Consider the following 20056-nt stretch of genomic DNA (forward strand, 5'->3'; position numbering starts at 1 on the left):
TTAAACTACCTAATAGGACCCGGGTATGTCCTTAAACTACAACTTAACCAACGGTGGTAGGTCCCGCAAGGCTTTATACACAGTCATTTCAATTTAATTAACAAATCATTAAATGCAACATTACGTACCTACAGGAAAATAAACTGAATCATTATTAAGCTTAGACAATTATATTGATAGCTCCTTCAATTGGAATGTAAAGTTAAACATCAAACTTATCGTGCACATAATCATTTTTTGCCGCAGCATCTTAACAGGGTGCGTAGCCGAATGGCACAAACGCTCACGAAACGAAACGCTCGTAGATATCTATCTCTATTGCTCTTGCGTATTAGCGCGACAAGGCCAGACTACCTTTCGTGGCGTTTCGTTTCGTTTCGCGTCGTAGAAATGACATTCGGCTACGGGCCCTGATGATTTTTGCAGCGCTTTTTAAGAGGTAGGTGCGCCGACAGAGATCGGAAGTGCGACGCGTCTTTTTCAATGGCAGTCTATAAAGTCCAAGGGCAGCACGGCACTTCCGGTCACAGAGATACATTTAAAAAATGGAAAGCACTGCCTTGATTGAGACTTGAACCCAGGGCCTGGATTTCTATGCGATATATTCTAGACAGAACAAGTCAAGAAATCAATCGCATAATTTAAATTGGTTTCTTTTTCATACCTACACATACGCATCCAATGATAACAACAGCTGCACGCATTAGTATTTGTGTTTCTTTATGTGACAGCGGCCTGAAAAACGGCTTCCAAAAGTCCTCTAGGACCACCGCAGACATGGAATTAAGCCCAGTTGACAGGGAACTGAAACAATGGAAGCGATTAAGATTTTCATTGGTTTATTAATAGGTAGAAAGAGAAGACTCACAGATTATATAGGGCCCGCCAATTCTTATCTTTCTCTTTGGACTCGGCCCGGTGTAGGATCAGCCCAACGAGAGTTATCCTTTATGTTTAACCCGTGGAGCATCCTATAATAGACACCGTGTGTCCATGGGCATTTTCGCGAAAAAAGATTCAAAAACTTTTTTTTCTAAAATAGGTAAGTTTAATGTTTTCCCTACTAAGAATTACGAGCCCTTTAGATCCTATTAGGTTAAAAAAAGCGTCACAAAATTAATTTTTCCACTTCGTTACCATTTTTCAAACACTTTGTACAGCGGTTACAAAATTTTGGGACCAGTTTTTTTGTCCCTTATTTTTTGTTCTAGATTGAAAGGGCTCGTGATTCTGATATGTTCTGGAAAAACATAAAATTTACCTACCTTAGAAAAAATATATATGTGGTGATTGTTCTCGCGAAAATGCCCCCATACGTTTACTACTAAACACAACCAATGAATTACTGAAACATCCCACATTAATCCATGTGTAAATTGAGACAAAGGAAGATTTTGTCCACTGCGGACTATTAATAATGTTGGCATTGTTTCTACGTAGCCAGGCTCCTCATTAAGTATGAATTAAAGAAAAAGAGCTAACCAACCTGAGTGCAGCACTAAACACTCCAGCCACAAAGATCCCCGGCAAGCCATTCCATTCTCCCAACACATCCATCACCAACAGCGGTAAGATCTGATCCTTGGCCAGAGCCAGCTTGGAGTCCAGAGGATCACAGCCGTAGTATCTAGCGTAAGCTAGCATTCCGCTGAAGGCACAGGTCAGCACTATCAGGGCAATCCCGAATAGGAAACCCCAGACTGCCCTGAAAAATTAGGTTATAAATATTATAGAATTCTTAGAGATATTTACTATCCCACGGTAAGCTCAAACATGCTTGTGTTGCGGATACGCACACAACGACATATATAATATATAATACCCTTTATTTACATGAATATATTTACATAATTATATAAGAAACTAAGACTAAACTTAAAAGCTAGCTAATGTCTAAAATAGGCCCTTGAGGCATTGTACCAAGGATACTGGCGATATTTCCTCGCTGTATCGCAATGCTGATACGTTGTGCGAGGAAGTCGCCAGCTCTTCGGTCACCAGTTACCTCAACCAGAGGCTTCGCGATTTCTGTGAACAACTTGTTCGCGCTGGGGCCCCATGGACCTAGAGTTTCTACACCAAAGGGTACAAAAAGGTATTCTTTGCCAAGACTTTTGTATTTATTACGTTTCAAAATTTCGGCAGCGGCACTTTCTGCCGCTGCGCCCGCTTTTATCTTGGTCCGTTGGAGGTGAGACGGTGCCAATGTGTCTACGCAGGTAGCATCCCACACTAACATTCGTCCCATACTCCAAGGGACCAAGGACACTCCATCAGGCCTCTTGCCATCATCTCTGATTATGCCAGTCGGCTCAAGGAGAGCAGGCACATTGATGGTTGCAAGGGACCGACGGATAATGTCATAATTATACATAGAAAACATCTCTGACTCGGGAACAAAATATGTGTTAATCACACAAACAAATGGTCCAGAAAGTGACCGGGATTCGAAGCCAGAACATTCGGCTTTGCAGGCAGGGTTACTAATGTTACTATCAAGTACGTCAGCCTGGTGGTCAAATATTTAACGATAATATTTCGTAATTATGTTACTACTGTTACCAGTAAATGAAAGGAGAAGAAAAAAGAGAAAGAAGTATTGGAAGTGTTATATTGAAATGCACTGAACGCCCAACATAGCGCAATATACATTATACCCCCTGATTTGATAAGATTAAATCGTAACGATTTATTTATAAGATATTATTGTTTTGAAAACATGCAATCACAGAAAAACATTACCCATTATCGATTTTAATCGATATACTTACATAGTTTTTAAGTTTTTATACCTATTAATAAAGGCGTAGGTAATATAAGTACTTGTAAGTATTTGTCGTTGATTTAAAAAAAATTGAAGATCGCAACATATTTGAAATCTAGAAGATAATATTCAACACCTCCAATTGAGGTCTCACAAAGTATACCCCCCTGTCCCCTGAGTCGATTCGACTTAGGTACCTTTTTGACGATTTCAAATCCGGCAGGGACAGAAATCTCTGCATCATAGACTGATTGACCGCTATGTTGCCGGTCCAATAAAACATGGATCCAATGGAGACTGACCAAATTGTGTGTCGATCTGTCAAATCGAAGTGAATCCTGAAAAAAGTAGTGTACTTACTTAAATGATGTATGCTATCAAAAAGTTTGCATAAGGTTAGAAGTTATTTTGGTCAGCCACGACAACGAAGCTTGGATTCTGTTAAACTGTGACCTTCTAAAAAATGCTTAGTTTACTTAAATTTCTTATTTTAAGTAACCAGTTTTCTCTAATGGCACGGAGATAAAGCCGTCCTCGATAAGTCGAGTCACAGTCGAGTGTAATTTAATACGCGAACTAGTTCTGTTTTAGTAAATAATAATACGTTAAAATCATGATAAACTATGACTAGCTTTTTTTACATCTATATCTCGTTTTTTTTAGAAATTTGAAATTTAATTAGAAATTTGGTAAACAAAGAAGCAGTCGTCGTCAACCTATCTTCTTAGGACAAATATTAGATGTTAACAATTTTAACCAGAAACAGAACATAACAGGGCAGTATTAGTTATTTTTAGAGTTTTTTTTTAAATTGTACCCGTAGGTATATCAACAGCATCATTTGATCATTTGCTAAGCAAAATTGGAGTGATTATTTATTTATTTATTTATTCAAGAAACTAACGTTCAGAGGACTATATGACGGTGTGCAAGCCACTTGGACCTCAGATTCATTGCAGTAATCACAGTCGAATGCCACCAAACACACAACACAAAATAGAATATTCATATCATGAAATTCTATACGTTAATAAACCAAAATTTAATAACGTACCTAATATGTAGGTATAAATAAATAAATACTATTGACAACATTGACAGCTCATACAATGAACCGATAGTTTCAAATGTCTGTGTCTTTAGGTTTTTTAATATGCAACCTTTCCAGAACTAAATTAGGAAATTTCAAATAATACGGACTAAAACAAATACTTTCAAATTAAATGTATAATTGTAAGTATTATTTATAAATAAGTATCAAATTCACTTTTAAAATTTTAGTGTAGAAAACAATAGAGTATTTCTTATGTGCCCGCTTAAGATACTGACAGTTGATGACTTAAAATGTCTGTTTAAGATACTGACAGTTGTGACAAAAGTGCCTCATAAAAGACCTCGTGCTTCGTTCTTTTACGTTCTCTCTAATGCTAAAAAAAATGAAGTATAATCGAAATAACTAGACCAGTAACTAATTAATAACTTTTAATTACGAGCAAAATAAATATTTACGAGGGCATTTCTATCCTTCCTGTATTCCAATTTCGTCGCCATACTTCGCCAAAGCCGCCAACAATGATAGTCCCTTTGATGATGACCAATATCATTGCGCCGGTCATAATTATAGTTTGTATCACATCCGTCCAAACGACGGCTTTTAAACCTCCCTGAAAAAAAAAACAGTACGATTCGAACATAAAGATATGTCAAAATAAGATCTAGATAAGATGACTTTTTACACTGGTATATCCAGTCTATATCGCATCTAGAGCTAAAACGGCGTCCTCTAAAAACAATAAATAACAAAGTTCTTACCAAGGATGTGTAGAATATGCACACAAAGCAGACGATAGGAGTGACGATATGAATATTGACACCAGTTACTGAAATGAAACGGACAGACCTTTTTTTTAATCGCTCAAATAAATACAACTCTAACTGCATTCTTATTAAAAAAAAAAAAAATAATAATAATAGAGCAGTATCTAATCCTGTTGTCTACCATAGTTAATTAAAGTTATGTGATGTAATCTTGTTATATTGGTGAACAATAAAGAATATTTGTATTGTATTGTATTTGTATCTAAGTACGGTCAGATATTAATACATATAAATATAAATATACTATAGGACATTCCTACACAGATTGACTAAGTTTCACGGTAAGCTCAAGAAGGCTTGTGTTGCAGGTACTCAAACAACGATATATACAGTATGTAAACTAACGAAAACCATTTACTGTAACCCGTAAATGTCCAGGTGATACTGAGAAACTTTTACTATGGGATCAACCCCAAAATCACGAAAATATCTTCTGACAGTTTCATAGGTAGTTTTATTTTATAGTAAGTATTTCCTATGGGAGAGTAAATTTTTATTTCGCGTTTTGGGTGTTGGTCCCATAGTAAAAGTTGCTCTGTGTAACTTAAATATTAACAGGCTTCAGTAAATGGTTTTCGTTGGTTTACATACTCTATAATATGCAAATACTTACATACATAGAAAACATCCATGACTCAGGAACAAATATCTGTGCTCATCACACAAATAAATGCCCTTACCGGCATTCAAACCCGGGACCGCGACGTAGCAGGCAGAGTCACTACGCGCTAGGCCAGACCGATCGTCAAAGATATTATATTGTATCCTACCGACTGCGCCATGTAATATTAGTTTAAAATAAAAAACAACCATGACTAGTTTGGTCTAAGAATGATTTATTCATGTGTTAAATTATAGACACGAAGCTAAAGGCAAATACAAAACGAAACATACTCTACACACAGAAAGGTGAGCCTTTTCAAAATATTATTAAGTATATAGGTAAGTACAGTCAACCAATTGGAATCATGTCAAAATGACAAGCAGTAAGAGATTTCTTACAATCTGATTTATAACGTTACTATATCATAGTTCTACAGTGGCCTAGGGTTCCAATTGGTTTACTGTACATAAAGAACTTACCTTGATTAAATGCTAAGGCTGGCACATATATCACAATGGGTAACCATGCCATCTGAAATATAAAAAAACGAGTTAAAAAATCTCTAATTTTATCTTAAATATCAATAATTAATTGAGGTTTTTAAGTTTTAGTGTTACTCACCAAATAGAAACTAAATATGATAGAACCAAATAATCGAACTCGCTTGTCGTAACGGAGTTCTAAGTACTGAAACAAAAACGGACACATTTTTTTATAAAACTGTAATTAAAATAAATCTAACTTTCCATATTCCATAGACATCGTATCCAAGAGACCGATTTTTTAATATTTAAAATGCTCGATTTTGTGTTCACAATAAATCTTAACTACGACTTATTGTAGAAGGAAGTGGGCGATCAATACCGATGGATTCCCTATTCTATCGGTCGTATTTAGAAATGACATTTCCCTAAAACCGCGGAAAACCAAATGTTTTCGGTTTTTGACGACGGGTCTCCAAATAACTCAAAGCATGTCGCCGAACGCGAAGTTACGAGTACATCCGTATATTTCAATTTTATTTTTTATTTTTATTTTTTTAGATAAGCTGGAGCGTATCGCCTACAAACTGTTTTACAGTTTGGCGAAACTTTAATAATATGCTTGTGTACATTGTCTTTTTTGTTAAAAAAAAAAAATTGAATATGTCTCACAAAAGTTGAAGTTCGTCTAATAATGCATACCTCATAAGCGGATGTTATTTGCAAATCGTGTAGTACTGGCATGAAAGTAAAGGAGATGACGACTGACATCAGACAGGCTCCGGTAAGGAAGAAAACGTACGACGTCCCGTATAAGTAGAGCTCGGTCGGTGTACCCAGCAACGAAATACCTGAAATGAAGCTGCACAATATTTGAATAACGATGCTCTGCAGTATTCAACGTTTTTGTTATGGTAACCTTTGTAACAGCCAGTATGGAAGCACCATAACAATTTTGACGTGGATCGATGTCAACGCGACACGTAACCGATATGTCAATGCTTGTTTCAAGTATGTTTCTTTTTGATGTAGATATAATAGTATTTAAATACCTATAGTAATTGTGAGACTATATTATTATAAAATACCTACTTGTTACGGTCTTACTATAAATGATAATATGTTTTGTATAGTCTTATGCATTTATTAGTCTTAAGCCATAATAGTTAAGTTTTTTTTTTTTTTTTTTTTTTTGGATTAGATAATTTTTATTAGACATAAAACTTAAGTAACAAATAAATAATACATATCTAACTCTAAAAATAACAATAAAAAACAACTTAAAATTAAATTAAAAACTAAACTAAACTAAAAATAAACTAAAATACGTCTAAATATGGCCCCCGCGGCATGGTGCCAAAGATGCTGGCAGCATTCCCTCGCTGAATAGCAATGCTAATGCGTTGCGAGAGAAAGCTGCCAGCTCTCTGGTCACCGGTAGTTTCTTTGAGCTTTGCGCTCAGCTCTTTAAAAACCTCACGGGCGCTTGGACCCCATGGCCCTAGGGTCTCGACGCCAACTGCCCTAAAATGGTATTGGTGTCCGAGACCCCGATATTTTGTCATCTTTTTTATTTCAGCCGCCTCCGCAGCTGCCCCAGCCCTGTTTGAGGTTCTTGGAAGATGGGAAGGTGCCAGTGTATCGACGCATGTGGCGTCCCAGACTAGCACCCGTCCCATCTTCCAAGGAACTAGGGTCATACCGTCCGGTCTCTTGCCATCGTCCCTCGAAACGCCGTTTGGTTCAAGGATGGCCGGCGCGTTGACGGTAGCAAGAGACCGGCGTATAATGTCATTCAGGGCAGAGTGTCTGGAGAGGCGACCGGCACTCAGTTGACAAGAAAGGCCATGGTGTCCAAGCTCGTCGACGGTTGTGCCGCAGGGGCACCTATGAGGGGTGCAGACCTTTACTCCGAGCCTGAGACTCACGGCTAGGCGCAGGGTATCAGGCTCAAGGTAGGTACCACTGGGAGGGGAGGGGTAAGCGTGCAGCCACTGACCGGATTCCTTTTCTGCGGCTGCGAACAGCCGCGCCCGCGTTGTGGCAGTGGTACTGGGACTGGAAAGGAGTTCGTCAAAAGTAATTTTACAAATAGTGTCGTCCCAGCAACGTTGGATGTGTAATTTTTCAGGTAAATTTTGGCTCGGACAAGCCGTCAGCCAAGCGTTTCTAGCGTCCGTCAGGCACGCCGTCTCGTAGTTTAAAGGGCAAGCCCTTAATATTTTACCCACGAGGGCGGAAGTGCCGTAGACGGATGATAGAAACGCCGGCAAAGCAACACTAGAAATTTTGCGCGTACCCAACCCGCCGAATCTGATGGGAAGGGACGCCTGGTTCCAGGAATGCTCGCTGAGCTGAATGTTTAAAATTGACTCTAAGGAGGATCTAATGAGGTCGTCAATAGGTGATAATAAATTTTGATGCTTCCAAAAAGGGCAGCAGCGAAGCAAATAGGTAAATTTAGGTACAAATAGGCAGAATTTTAAAATAGTCAGAGCGGAATGAGAATTTATCTCGAGTAAGCGATCGGCGCAGTTTTTGAATTTGGAAGTCGCGTTTGTAATGATGTTAGGAATAGCTTCTTCGAAGATGGGTGACCCTAGGAGGTTTAGTGAGTCCTTGTTGACAAATTTAATGTTAGGCGTAATTGCCTGAAATTTTTGAATGGTGTCGGGATTAAAACTGGTGAGATATAATTCGCATTTATCAGAATTTAATTCAAGTCCAATTCGTTGAAATTTATTTTTTATTTCCAATAGGTCAGCCAATACCGTATTAGCATCACCTCCTAGGGTACCGTCATCTAAGTACCATACGTTAAATTTTGAATTTAGATTTTGAATAATAGGATTTATGGCTAGGCTAAAAACGGCTGGTCCGAGAGGGTCGCCCTGCTGGCAGCCTACTTCAGAGGAGAGTTCATGGGTTTTGTATATCAATTTTGAGGGATTTGCGTAGCAATTTAATAAATAGTTGTAAAGTTCTGGAGTGTGGTTATTGACTTCTGCAAGCAGGGCGTCCCTGTTGAGCGAGTTAAATGCATTTTTGACATCCAGTTTAAGCACTACCTCACACTGGTCATTGATAAGGCAGGTGCGGAGAGCGTGTACTGCCGCTTCACACCCACCCCTAGTCCCAAAGCCGAGTTGTACAGGTTCGAATTCTTTTTGTAATTTTGTAAGTATATGTCGCACAGAAATTTTGGATGTTAAACGCCTAAAAGTTGAACCAACAGCAATGGGCCTAATACCCCCATCTTTTTTAAGTTTAGTTAAGTTAGATTTAAGTAAAAATTGCAGTGCCCTACAGGGTTTCATAGCTGACCAAATATAATGTACCACCACCTGTATAACCTATGAAAGCAATAAATATCCTGATTACTGATTACTGATTTCTCTATCAGATAATTCGCGAAACGTCATGTCGACGTTAGACACTGACATATCCGTTCCATCTAGCAACTAAATCAAATATTTCATGTTCGAATCGGACTGGTTGCGGTCAAACTCTAAAAAACCGTCCAGGGCGTTATCTTGATAAGCTTTATTAGGTAACAACCCATTAGTTAACTATACTTTTACAATATATATTTAAATAACATTTTTCAGGGGTTATTTTTCTCAATTTTACAACTTGTTAAAAAATATATCGAATATTGCATGTTCATGTTCATCCTTCAACCGCCTGAATGACGCTTTTAAGGCTAGCGTCCACTAGGCTCGTCGAGCTGCGTCGAGTCGAATCCCAATAATTCTCCTCGTGTATTTTCTATGAAACTGAGTTCATTGACGACGAGCCGAGGCGCGTCGATTCGAATCCACTGGCCGCATCGCTCATCAGGCGAATTTCTTCGGCTACGAGTTTCGACACGACTCGGCGCGCCTTAGTGGACGCGGGGTAACGGATAATTTGTATAGAGAAATTTTGAATATTTTGACCGTTGCACGAACAATTTCTATTAAAATGCAATTTAGTTCATGGTTGATTTCATGAATTTCATCGTTGTTGTATTTTTTTTTGTCCGAACTATCCAACTGTACAAGCACGGACTCTGCACAGGCTCACGCGACTTCGACTCGCGTCAATTCGTCAGTAATGGATACATGCGGAAATAAAGCGATTCCGCGTAAATGGACGCAGCTTTACACGATTACACCATTATTTTTCATACATACATACATACAATCACGCCTGTTTCCCAGAGGGGTAGGCAGAGATCACGGATTTCCATTTACTACGATCCTGACAAACCACTTTCGCTTCACACACTTTCATAACGTTTCTCATACACGCTCGTCGGTTTCGAGTACTTCTGACCTGGCCTTTTTGCAATATTTCCCCGATTTGATCAAGAAAAGTTCGCCTAGGTCTTCCACTACCAACTGACCCTTCTACTCCTTTTTCATATACTTTCTTCGTCAATCTCCTCTCATCCATCCTCTCTACATGCCCAAACCACCTTAACATACCCATCTCAATCTTTGTCACCACATCTACATCCACTCCACACTTCTCTCTTATCACGCTATTTCTGATCCTATCACTCAACTTTACACCAGCCATGCTTCTTAACGCTCTCATTTCCACGGCATTCACTTGACTTTGAAGTCTTTTCTCCCACACCCAACTTTCACTACCATACATAAGTGTAGGCACCAAAACTCCTCTATGCACTGCCAGACGTGCTTTTTGCGACACTTTCTGGCTGCCCATAAAAGCGTTTAGTGCTCCATTCACTCTATTCCCAGCATTCACTCTCCTTTCAATATCTTTTCCATGTTTACCGTCCCTTGTAAACAACGTTCCCAAATACACAAACTCTTTCACTTGTTCCAAACTTTCATTATCGATCTCAATTTCGCAATCTGTCATAATCTCATCTCTTTCAAATACCATTACTTTCGTCTTACTGACATTCATTCTCATTCCTTTCCTCTCGAAGGATGCATTCACTCTTGTTACCATCAGTTGTAACTCCTCGGCCGACGACGCAAGTAATACTAGGTCATCGGCATATAGGAGACATTTGACCAGTAACCCTTCCATTCTCAACCCACAATCATAATCTTTCAGATCTTGCAAACAACTATCCATGAATAAATTAAACAGCCACGGCGACGCTACACATCCCTGTCTAACACCCTTTTCGATGCTAAACCACTCAGTGTATGACCCGTTTATTCTCACGCAAGCACTGGAATCCTCATAAAGAGATTTCAGTGCTTGAACGAGTTGACTGCCTACTCCATACATGGACACTACCAACCACAATTCATTCCTCATCACTCTATCATACGCCTTTTCCAAGTCCATTATTTTTCAATGTTGCTCTAACCTAAATATGATATAATCTTGTAAGGAAGAGTAGTCGTAGGCTTAGACGAAGATTAGATTTAGATCTAAAATTAATTATCATAGAGATACAATTAATAAGGATTATGATATGCTACGATAAATACCCGTATTTTATATAAATAGCAGTACTTAACTAAAACGCCATACTGAAGTGTGCATTTAACTGTTAAATAATCATGAAGCTGTTGGTGGTACTTGCCGCTTTTATAGCATGTTAGTATTAACTTACATTGTTTACTAAAATATCCATTAAGTACGAATACATTTTACTAAACGACGCCAAAAATTAAATATAACGTTAGTTATCGTAACTACGGCTAGTAAATTTAAGGGGCTTACCTAATTTTTACGGAGATTTTACGAAATAGTACATTACGATACAAGTGCGTAAAAAAGGAAGTTCGAAACGAGTGGCGATAAATTAAAACACGACCGAAGGGAGTGTTTTAAATCGACACGAGTTGCGAATTTCCTTTTCGCACGAGTATCGTACGACGTTTTTCAGTACAGATGAGCCTCCGAAGTTTCGACCTGGCATATAATGAACCACTTCTCGAACTAGTGCGTAAAAAAACGACCATCTGTACTGAAAAATATTTATTAAAACAGGATTAAATTAATTAAATTAAAACAGTAACATTGTTTCCGAGTGTTTACAATATATTTCTCAATAAGACCATTGGTCATTAAGGACCATGACCTCTGAATCCATTCAAACATCTGCTGAAGAGACTCAAAGGCGTCTAGAAAAATCTAGCAGCTTCCTCGACACCATTTTACAATGCGACGAAGACATGCTGACTGCGTCTTTGGCAGTATACTGCGAGCACGGAAGCCTTAGCTTAGGTTTCGATTTTGTAATAAGCATAGACTCTGTCTTCACTTTCCATCAGGTGTGACTAGGGTCAATCGCCGATCAATAATTTAAAAAAAATATTACTTTTGATCATCATCTTCTTTCTAGTATGCGCTGGAACCGCAATTCCTCTGATGCCAGGGGATAACAGCCACTATGTCGAGGGCGAGAGCCGATATATCTGGATGCCTGATGGCGAAGGAGTTCCCCATCTAGTGGACCTGCGGGAACCAGTTGATGAAGATTTCTTGCGCACCAGAAATGGCACCAACAATCATTACTGGCTGTACACCAGGTTAGCAACTGAATTGTTACCATTTGTAAATACCAAAACGCCGTTATAATCCGTGAATCCACTTTTTTCACCTATTTTGCTAAGTATACGATACCCTGGGTCACTCTTCAATTGCACAATGGCTCATCTTCTGATCATGCTAGGGTCACTTGCACCACCCTCTTAACCCAAGGTTAGTGGGCTGTCAACTGTCAAATTCCATGTAAAGTGGTGGGTAAACTTCAGGTTAACCCTCCATTTTCGGTAGTGCAAGTGACCCACCCTAGTAGAACAGCAAAACTGTGATTAAATTGCCTTCTCTGCCAGGTTTTTTTTTGTCAAAACAATATATTTATCACCTGCCTGTTCACACTAGCGATTCTTTTCGGCGATTTTTAGGCGATGCGAGATCGCGGCCGCCTCGCCGCGGGTCGTCGCGGCATCGCGGCGATTATTTTATCGCATAATATATCGCGGCGAGCAAGCTGCGATATCGCCGCGATTGTTTATGAGGTAGACAATCTAATCTACCCACTTTACACGCATTTGTATCCCGTTACGCGAAAATTACATCAGGAATTGATAATTTATAGAAGAAATACGCAAGCGTCCAACACAGTCACTCGTCACGAAATTTGAAAATGTCTCGGGACTCGTGAAGTTATGACATACTTCTCGCACTTATAACGAAATGTACTATTTTGGGTTACATTCAATACGTTTGCGAAAGAGCACAAAATATTATAATCACTTTCTGCCAGGAGGTAGTCCCATGCGGGATCCTCCCAAAATTTACGGTTTGATTTTCGTTTTCGATTTATTCGCCTTCTGAGCAACTAGGGTTTGCAAGATCCGCCGATTTTTCGGATCCGGATATTTCGGATCTTAAGATTTGCCGGATCCGGATATCCGGATATTTCGGATAAAACGGATCCGTGTTGAAAAGGTCACTTTTTACAGGGGTTTCGTCAAATCAAAGCTGCTGTTACCGAAATAAAATAATTTAAACTCACAAAACGACATAAATATAGTCTATTATTGCTTCATTAACTTTTTAGACGAACTTTTAACATACAATTGTGTCGTTTAACTTCAAACTCGCGTAAATCGATTCGGTTTTAAGGATGATTATACAAAAAAAGCAGAATGGATTTACCCGAGTTTGAAGTTAAGCGACACAATTAATATCACTCCCATTGTACAGTACAGCATATAACATTAAACAGTAGGCCAATATTTTTGTTTAACATACATAAGCTAATGCAGGGTAATTTAGTGTTGTTCACTAATACATCCGTTTTACTGAGGCGTCTATCCGTAACCACAGCCAATAAATACATCCATGCGAAATTGCAGATGTAGGAAAAAAGGTAAAATAATATAATTTTATTGCATTACACATACACGTATTAGACGTGTAAAATATGTTACACATATTTAGTTATCATGTACCATTTTCAATTGTTTTTTTGAACTTATGTGCAAAATGTCATTTGATATTTGCCAGTCGCTTTTCAGTGAAGCTCTAAGGCTGGCAGCGCACCTCCAATCCTTCTGGTGTTTTGGGTGTCTATAGGCGGGAGTGATCCCTTACCATCAAGCGACCTGTCTGCTAGTTAGCCTTCCATCTTATTAAATACAAAAAAAATTGGATCTGGATTCAGCTTATAATTAAAATAATTACGTATATAATTATATTAATTACTTCCATGATCTCTAATTCATCATTAAGCTTAAAAACATCCATGGCAATCGTTTCTGCTTTATAGAAAATTAATAATTTATCGTTATTCCTGCGGGATGCATCCAGTTAGAAACGAAAGCAGTTTTAAAACAATGATTTACTGTTCATTTTATTTACTTTGTTAACATATAGTTTTATGGATTCATCGCATGGCGTAATGTACCAAACCTAACCTAGCTTGATATTCTGGAGTATTTGAATTAAACAAATATGAATAAACATTTTAGGCGACAAAATACAGGAAATAATTCATCAATTTCATTCGAAAATTCATTCTGGCGTGGATAGATACCCATATTTCACGGACCCGTATTATCCGTTTTATCCGGATCCTATGAGACCTCGGATCCGGATCTCAAATTCAACGGATATCCGGATAATTCGGATATCCGGATATCCGGATCTCAAACCCTATGAGCAACACAGCTAAAAGTATCTCCTCGTCAGAGTCCATTTTGTGAATAATGGGGCGTAAAAATAACAACAGCGAAATTGCGGCGCGCTTGCCGCGAGTACGCGGCGTTACAATCGCGATAAAAAATTGCTGCGATGCCGCGACGATCAGCGGCGAGCTCGTTGCGTGCTCGCCGCGATCTCGCATCGCCCAAAAATCGCCGAAAAGAATCGCTAGTGTGAACAGGCCCTAAAAAAGTCACTAAACAGGTAGGGCAATAGGTAGTTTTTATGTACCTATAGTTATGTAAATAAATAATTTCATATCTACACTTAAAAATACTAATGTTAATAAGATAGTAAGGCGGCGGAATTGAAAAAAGTCGTCTAGTTTTGAAGTTGATGTGACTGGAGAGTATACTGCTGACAAGTGGTATCGTTGTGATCGGTAGACTTTACTGAGTACGAAATAATGACTTGTCGCTTTCTCAGACTGTGGGGGGGTTAACTATGACGTCACAAAGATCGCGGTCCCGGGTTTCAATTTTTTGCCAATTTGTCTAGAACCCCTTATCCAATTTTGAAAAATGAGGTGTGGATTGAAAGCGTATAACATGCTGATTAAGATTTATTATATGTGAAAAGTATAGTTTTGTTAGTTATTTTTTAATTAATAATAATGCAAAAAATCCTTTTTTTTTTTACTCTCTTTTTTGATTTTTGTGACTCAAAAAGGCAATGAAAACGGCCACTTAGCTAAAAAATGTGTTATATAAATCATTTAACTACATTATTAAGCTATCTGTTGCTTTTTAAATTTCTACGATCGGATAATAAATAAGCAAACTACAACCAACATACCTGTAGGCGGGGAGTACCGCTTGACACGCGTTCCCATACATTCGGCGTCTACCAAATTACACCTCGCGCAAAATTCGTTTCAAGCAGATATACCTCTAATCTTATTCATCGTAACCTATTGATATTTATATCATTTGAAAGCACAATTAAAGTACTTTAAAAAACAATGTCAATCATTTTTTTTAAATCAATAATCGCCAGTCTGTGGTGGTTACAAAGGAAAAAAGTGGGTATGCAATTTGACTGGTTTCCTAGGTTTGATACCCTAGACGAGTTTTAAAGGTGACATATGGGTTTTTCTCTGGCCTAAAAGCTACACAGAGGGTCAGGGGAGAAAAAAACTAGGGTTTAAGTTTAGTTTTAAGTTATTTTTTCTTTTATTTGTTGATTTTATTGTGTTTAATTTTTTTGTAATTTTATCAAGGATACACGTTGGTTTCTTTTGCTGAAAATTCCCTTTTTTATGAAAAATGTTATGAATTTCATGGCATTTTCCGATAGAGACTAAAATTAACTTTCAAATAAGGCCACATAGTCATACTGATACATAGTCATACCCTTAATATTATATAAGTAAAAGTATGACTATGTGGCCTACTGATACATAGTCATACCCTTAATATTATATAAGTAAAAGTATGACTATGTGGCCTTATTTGAAAGTTAATTTTAGTCTCTATCGGAAAAAGCCATAAAATTCATAACATTTCTCATAAAAAAGGCAACTTTTAGCAAAAGAAACCAACGTGTATCCTTGATAAAATTACAAAAAAATTAAACACAATAAAATCAACAAATAAAGGAAAAAATAACTTAAAACTAAACTTAAACCCTAGTTTTTTCTCCCTGACCCTCTGTGTAGCTTTTAGGCCAGAGAAAAACCCATATGTCACCTTTAAAACTCGTCTAGGGTATCAAACCTAGGAAACCAGTCAAATTGCATACCCACTTTTTTCCTTTGTAACCACCACAGACTGGCGATTATTGATTTAAAAAAAATGATTGACATTGTTTTTTAAAGTACTTTAATTGTGCTTTCAAATGATATAAATATCAATAGGTTACGATGAATAAGATTAGAGGTATATCTGCTTGAAACGAATTTTGCGCGAGGTGTAATTTGGTAGACGCCGAATGTATGGGAACGCGTGTCAAGCGGTACTCCCCGCCTACAGGTATGTTGGTTGTAGTTTGCTTATTTATTATCCGATCGTAGAAATTCAAAAAGCAACAGATAGCTTAATAATGTAGTTAAATGATTTATATAACATATTTTTTAGCTAAGTGGCCGTCTTCATTGCCTTTTTGAGTCACAAAAATCAAAAAAGAGAGTAAAAAAAAAGTATATTTTGCATTATTATTAATTAAAAAATAACTAACAAAACTATACTTTTCACATATAATAAATCTTAATCAGCATGTTATACGCTTTCAATCGACACCTCATTTTTCAAAATTGGATAAGGGGTTCTAGACAAATTGGCAAAAAATTGAAACCCGGGACCGCGATCTTTGTGACGTCATAGTTAACCCCCCCACAGTCTGAGAATGCGACAAGTCATTATTTCGTACTCAGTAAAGTCTACCGATCACAACGATACCACTTGTCAGCAGTATACTCTCCAGTCACATCAACTTTTTCCGAGACCCTCTCGCCGCTCTACTAAGATCCCATGAGATTAATATATTTAAATTTATTTTCAGATTGAATCCGACCAACCCCCAAAGGATTGTTCATGGGAACGTTCATACTATTTGGTCTTCCAACTACAATGCCAGCCGCCCGCTGAAGGTTATCGCCCACGGCTGGAACAATAATTTAAACAGTAATATCAACCCTCTACTCAGAGATGCCTTCTTGAACGTTTCTGATGCCAACGTCATAGTGCTTGACTGGTACCATCTCGCCGGCGGTTTCTACACCAGTGCCGTCCGTGGCATTCCCAGTGTTGGATATTCCCTTGGAATGTTCCTGGTGTGGCTGATCGATACCGCTGGAGGAAACTGGGACACTGTCCATCTGGTCGGACACAGTCTGGGCGCTCACGTCGTCGGCAATGCCGGTCGCGCGGCGGGCGGACGGGCCGCCCGAGTAACTGGTATGTTTAATTTTACAAAAAGCTATAATTATCTTTATTTACATGAACATATTTACATAATCTAATACTAAACTTAAAAGCTAGCTAATGTCTAAAATAGGCTCTCGAGGACCAAGGATACTGGCGACATTTCCTCGCTGTATCGCAATGCTGATACGTTGTGCGAGGAAGCCGTCAGCTCGGTCACCAAGTTACCTCAACCAGACGCTTCGCGATTAAGTATAGTATTTAGTAGTTTAATATCATATTGTTGCAAATTTAGTTTCCTTTAAAACGCTAAGAAAGATTTTTCAAAAACTAGTCCTTTAGGCTCCCCACAGACAGTCTTAAAAATTCATAATCTTAAAAAAAACTTGTATGCAATCTGACAGTTCAGATCTGTCAGTGTCTTGTCAGTGTCAGTTTGAACTGTCAGATTGCATACAAGTTTTTTTTAAGATTATGAATTTTTAAGACTGTTTGTGGGGAGCCTTAGGGTTCTAAATGTTATAATCGCCAAAATTTGAAAAATAAACGATTTTTCATAATTTTACGGATAATTTTACATAGTTTAGGCTTTCCGATTGCTATTTAGGGAATATTTTATTGAGCACTTTTACACAGGTCTAGACCCCGCCGGCCCATTGTGGGGGGGAAACAGTAACGCCTTAAATGCCAACGACGGCGTGTACGTTGAATGTATTCATACTGACGGCGGTCTGCTCGGCATCCACGATCCCATCGGCAATGCCAATTTCTACCCCAATGGTGGTAGAAACCCCCAGCCCGGCTGCTGGATCAGCACTTGCTCCCACAGCCGTGCCTACCAGCTGTTCGCGTCCACTGTTGTGAACAATCATCTGAATGGCCAAATGTGCGACAACATCGACCAAGTTCAACACAACCAGTGCTCAGGGCGCACATTCCCAATGGGCAACGGCGTTCTTCCAAAGTCTGGGTGAGACTGCGATTCATATTTTCACCGCTACACGTGTATTTTTGTTATTTCATTTTATTATTTTTTTATGTTTTTTTTAATATTTTTATTCCAATTTTAATGTAGGTAAATCTTTGTTTCAGATCTGGATTGTTCAGACTAACGACCACAAGTTCTTACCCTTATTAATGATTGATATCAATTTAGGTGTGATAGTATTATTTTAATAAAATAAGAAAATGACTTTTAAAATAGGTACTCTTTTTCCGACATTAAAGACTTATTCGACTTACCGAATAAAGGATATTAATGCATATGGAATCAAATAACAATTTGACATAGTATCTGTCCTAATATGTACTCTTAATATTTTAATCTGAGTCATACAATGTAACTAGGTAATAAAGTTCCTCTTTTAGTTTAATAATTTAAATTGTAATTATAATGAAATTTAATTACCTAATCTTAATGTTAAAATGTAAGCTAAATAACTTAACGTGTGATATTTATAATGTTATTAATAAATGACTAATTATGACTAATATTGTATTTTGTTTCGTCCTTAACAAAGTAATAATACTTAGGGTTATTATTGGAATCCAAATCAATCAATTTATTTTTACGCATTGTCAAATGTTGTTAGTATTATTTTATGGATTTTTATAAAACACAGTAAAATTGTGTCTAAAAATAACTGCTTTCTAGGATTTTTTCTTCTTCTGTGAAATTATTTTATTTGTATGTAAGTTACATAATGTAACACAGTCAATCAACTTCCCTATAATATGATTTCTAACGGCTCTTGAAAATATTATAATAGTGTGCTTCTTACACGACTGTGTACTCGTATTATACATATAGTATGTGTCCGGAGACAAGCTTACCTTGCAACCAAAGAGAACGTGACCGGAACGATGCCCATATCCCTTCCACCCATCAAATAATCCTGCACAGACTTCTGTTTCTTTACACAACCAAAATACAGCCCAATCCCAGTACACACTCCTAACATTAGAACGAACACTGAATAGTCAATCATCGTAAAATGTTGAAACGACTTTCTAACCACTGATACATCTATTCGTTCATCCATTTTGGTCCACTGTTCTTTTGTTTTTTCTTTTTGTCGTATCAGACACTTCTGTTTCCTAGGGGTCGGCACAGTATGAATGAATTGTCCAATTATACGCCCACAATTTTTGTGCAGCGCTCGGATGGACTATTTTAAACGCCAAATAGCTGATTTCCTGTCTGGAAATAGACCTCAAGCTGGCCTCAGGTTTGAGTGAGCGTCATTATCTTCGTGGCAATAAATCGTCAACATACGTGTAATCGCGCTTGTAATGATTACGGACTTCCCGAGAATTTGATGCTCAATGTTTACTTTTATACCTGTATATAGAGGTATGTCTTACTCTGAATGTACTTTAATCACCTTCTCTAGTGGATAAACTAACGGTTTTGCTATTCTTTTACCATGCAATATGCCTCCTTAGAACGTACAGTTATAACACTCTCATTTTAAATGGGCATTCTGAAATGCCATGATATTAACAATTAAGTTGCAGATTCCGTTGCTAAAAACTGTGATACAAAGAAATTAAGGCAAGCAGTAGCTTTACAAACACCACGATGTATGTATAGCGCCATATAATCTAAGTCTCATTGCACTGCAGATTTCAGATCTTGGACCAGTGTATTTGCATTCTAACCCCCTTATTCATAAACGTTCACTAAAGTTATCAAGCCGATAAAGTTCGTTTGGCCCTTTCTATCACACCGATACGTCGGAAAGGGACAATCGAACTTTATCGGCTTGATAACTTTAGT

General features: G+C 37.9%; 2 protein-coding genes across 3 annotated transcripts in view; one reads left to right on the forward strand and one right to left on the reverse strand.

Annotated features, from left to right (window-relative positions):
* The window catches only part of LOC125225404 (sodium-coupled monocarboxylate transporter 1-like), a 42910-nt gene extending 23530 nt beyond the window's left edge, over positions 1 to 19380 (reverse strand). The window contains exons 1-9 of one of the 2 annotated variants that reach the window (XM_048129106.1): positions 19111 to 19380; positions 6431 to 6590; positions 5868 to 5933; positions 5726 to 5777; positions 4577 to 4644; positions 4274 to 4428; positions 2962 to 3102; positions 1487 to 1705; positions 665 to 804 (exon numbers count right to left, since the gene is read on the reverse strand). In XM_048129106.1, coding sequence (XP_047985063.1) covers positions 665 to 804; positions 1487 to 1705; positions 2962 to 3102; positions 4274 to 4428; positions 4577 to 4644; positions 5726 to 5777; positions 5868 to 5933; positions 6431 to 6590; positions 19111 to 19319 — 1210 coding nt within the window. In that variant the 5' untranslated portion in view covers positions 19320 to 19380. The remainder of the gene's footprint in view (positions 1 to 664; positions 805 to 1486; positions 1706 to 2961; positions 3103 to 4273; positions 4429 to 4576; positions 4645 to 5725; positions 5778 to 5867; positions 5934 to 6430; positions 6591 to 19110) is intronic. The other variant, XM_048129108.1, reaches the window with a different exon arrangement.
* On the forward strand, positions 11260 to 18415 carry LOC125225406 (pancreatic lipase-related protein 2-like). Its single transcript, XM_048129111.1, has 5 exons — positions 11260 to 11296; positions 12048 to 12234; positions 16916 to 17310; positions 17914 to 18247; positions 18370 to 18415. The coding sequence occupies exons 1-5, from the start codon at positions 11260 to 11262 to the stop codon at positions 18413 to 18415; spliced, it is 999 nt and encodes a 332-aa protein (XP_047985068.1).
* Positions 19381 to 20056: the final 676 nt, after the last annotated feature.

Source organism: Leguminivora glycinivorella, chromosome 4 (assembly GCF_023078275.1).
Source record: "Leguminivora glycinivorella isolate SPB_JAAS2020 chromosome 4, LegGlyc_1.1, whole genome shotgun sequence".
Lineage (NCBI taxonomy): Eukaryota > Metazoa > Arthropoda > Insecta > Lepidoptera > Tortricidae > Leguminivora > Leguminivora glycinivorella.

Bases quoted from the DNA above. Each gene is read 5' to 3' on its own strand.
- LOC125225406 (XM_048129111.1), top strand. From the start codon at position 11,260: ATGAAGCTGTTGGTGGTACTTGCCGCTTTTATAGCAT. The intron at 12,235-16,915 runs GTTAGCAACTGA...ATTTATTTTCAG, and splicing joins CATTACTGGCTGTACACCAG to ATTGAATCCGACCAACCCCC. The intron at 18,248-18,369 runs GTGAGACTGCGA...TCTTTGTTTCAG, and splicing joins GGCGTTCTTCCAAAGTCTGG to ATCTGGATTGTTCAGACTAA.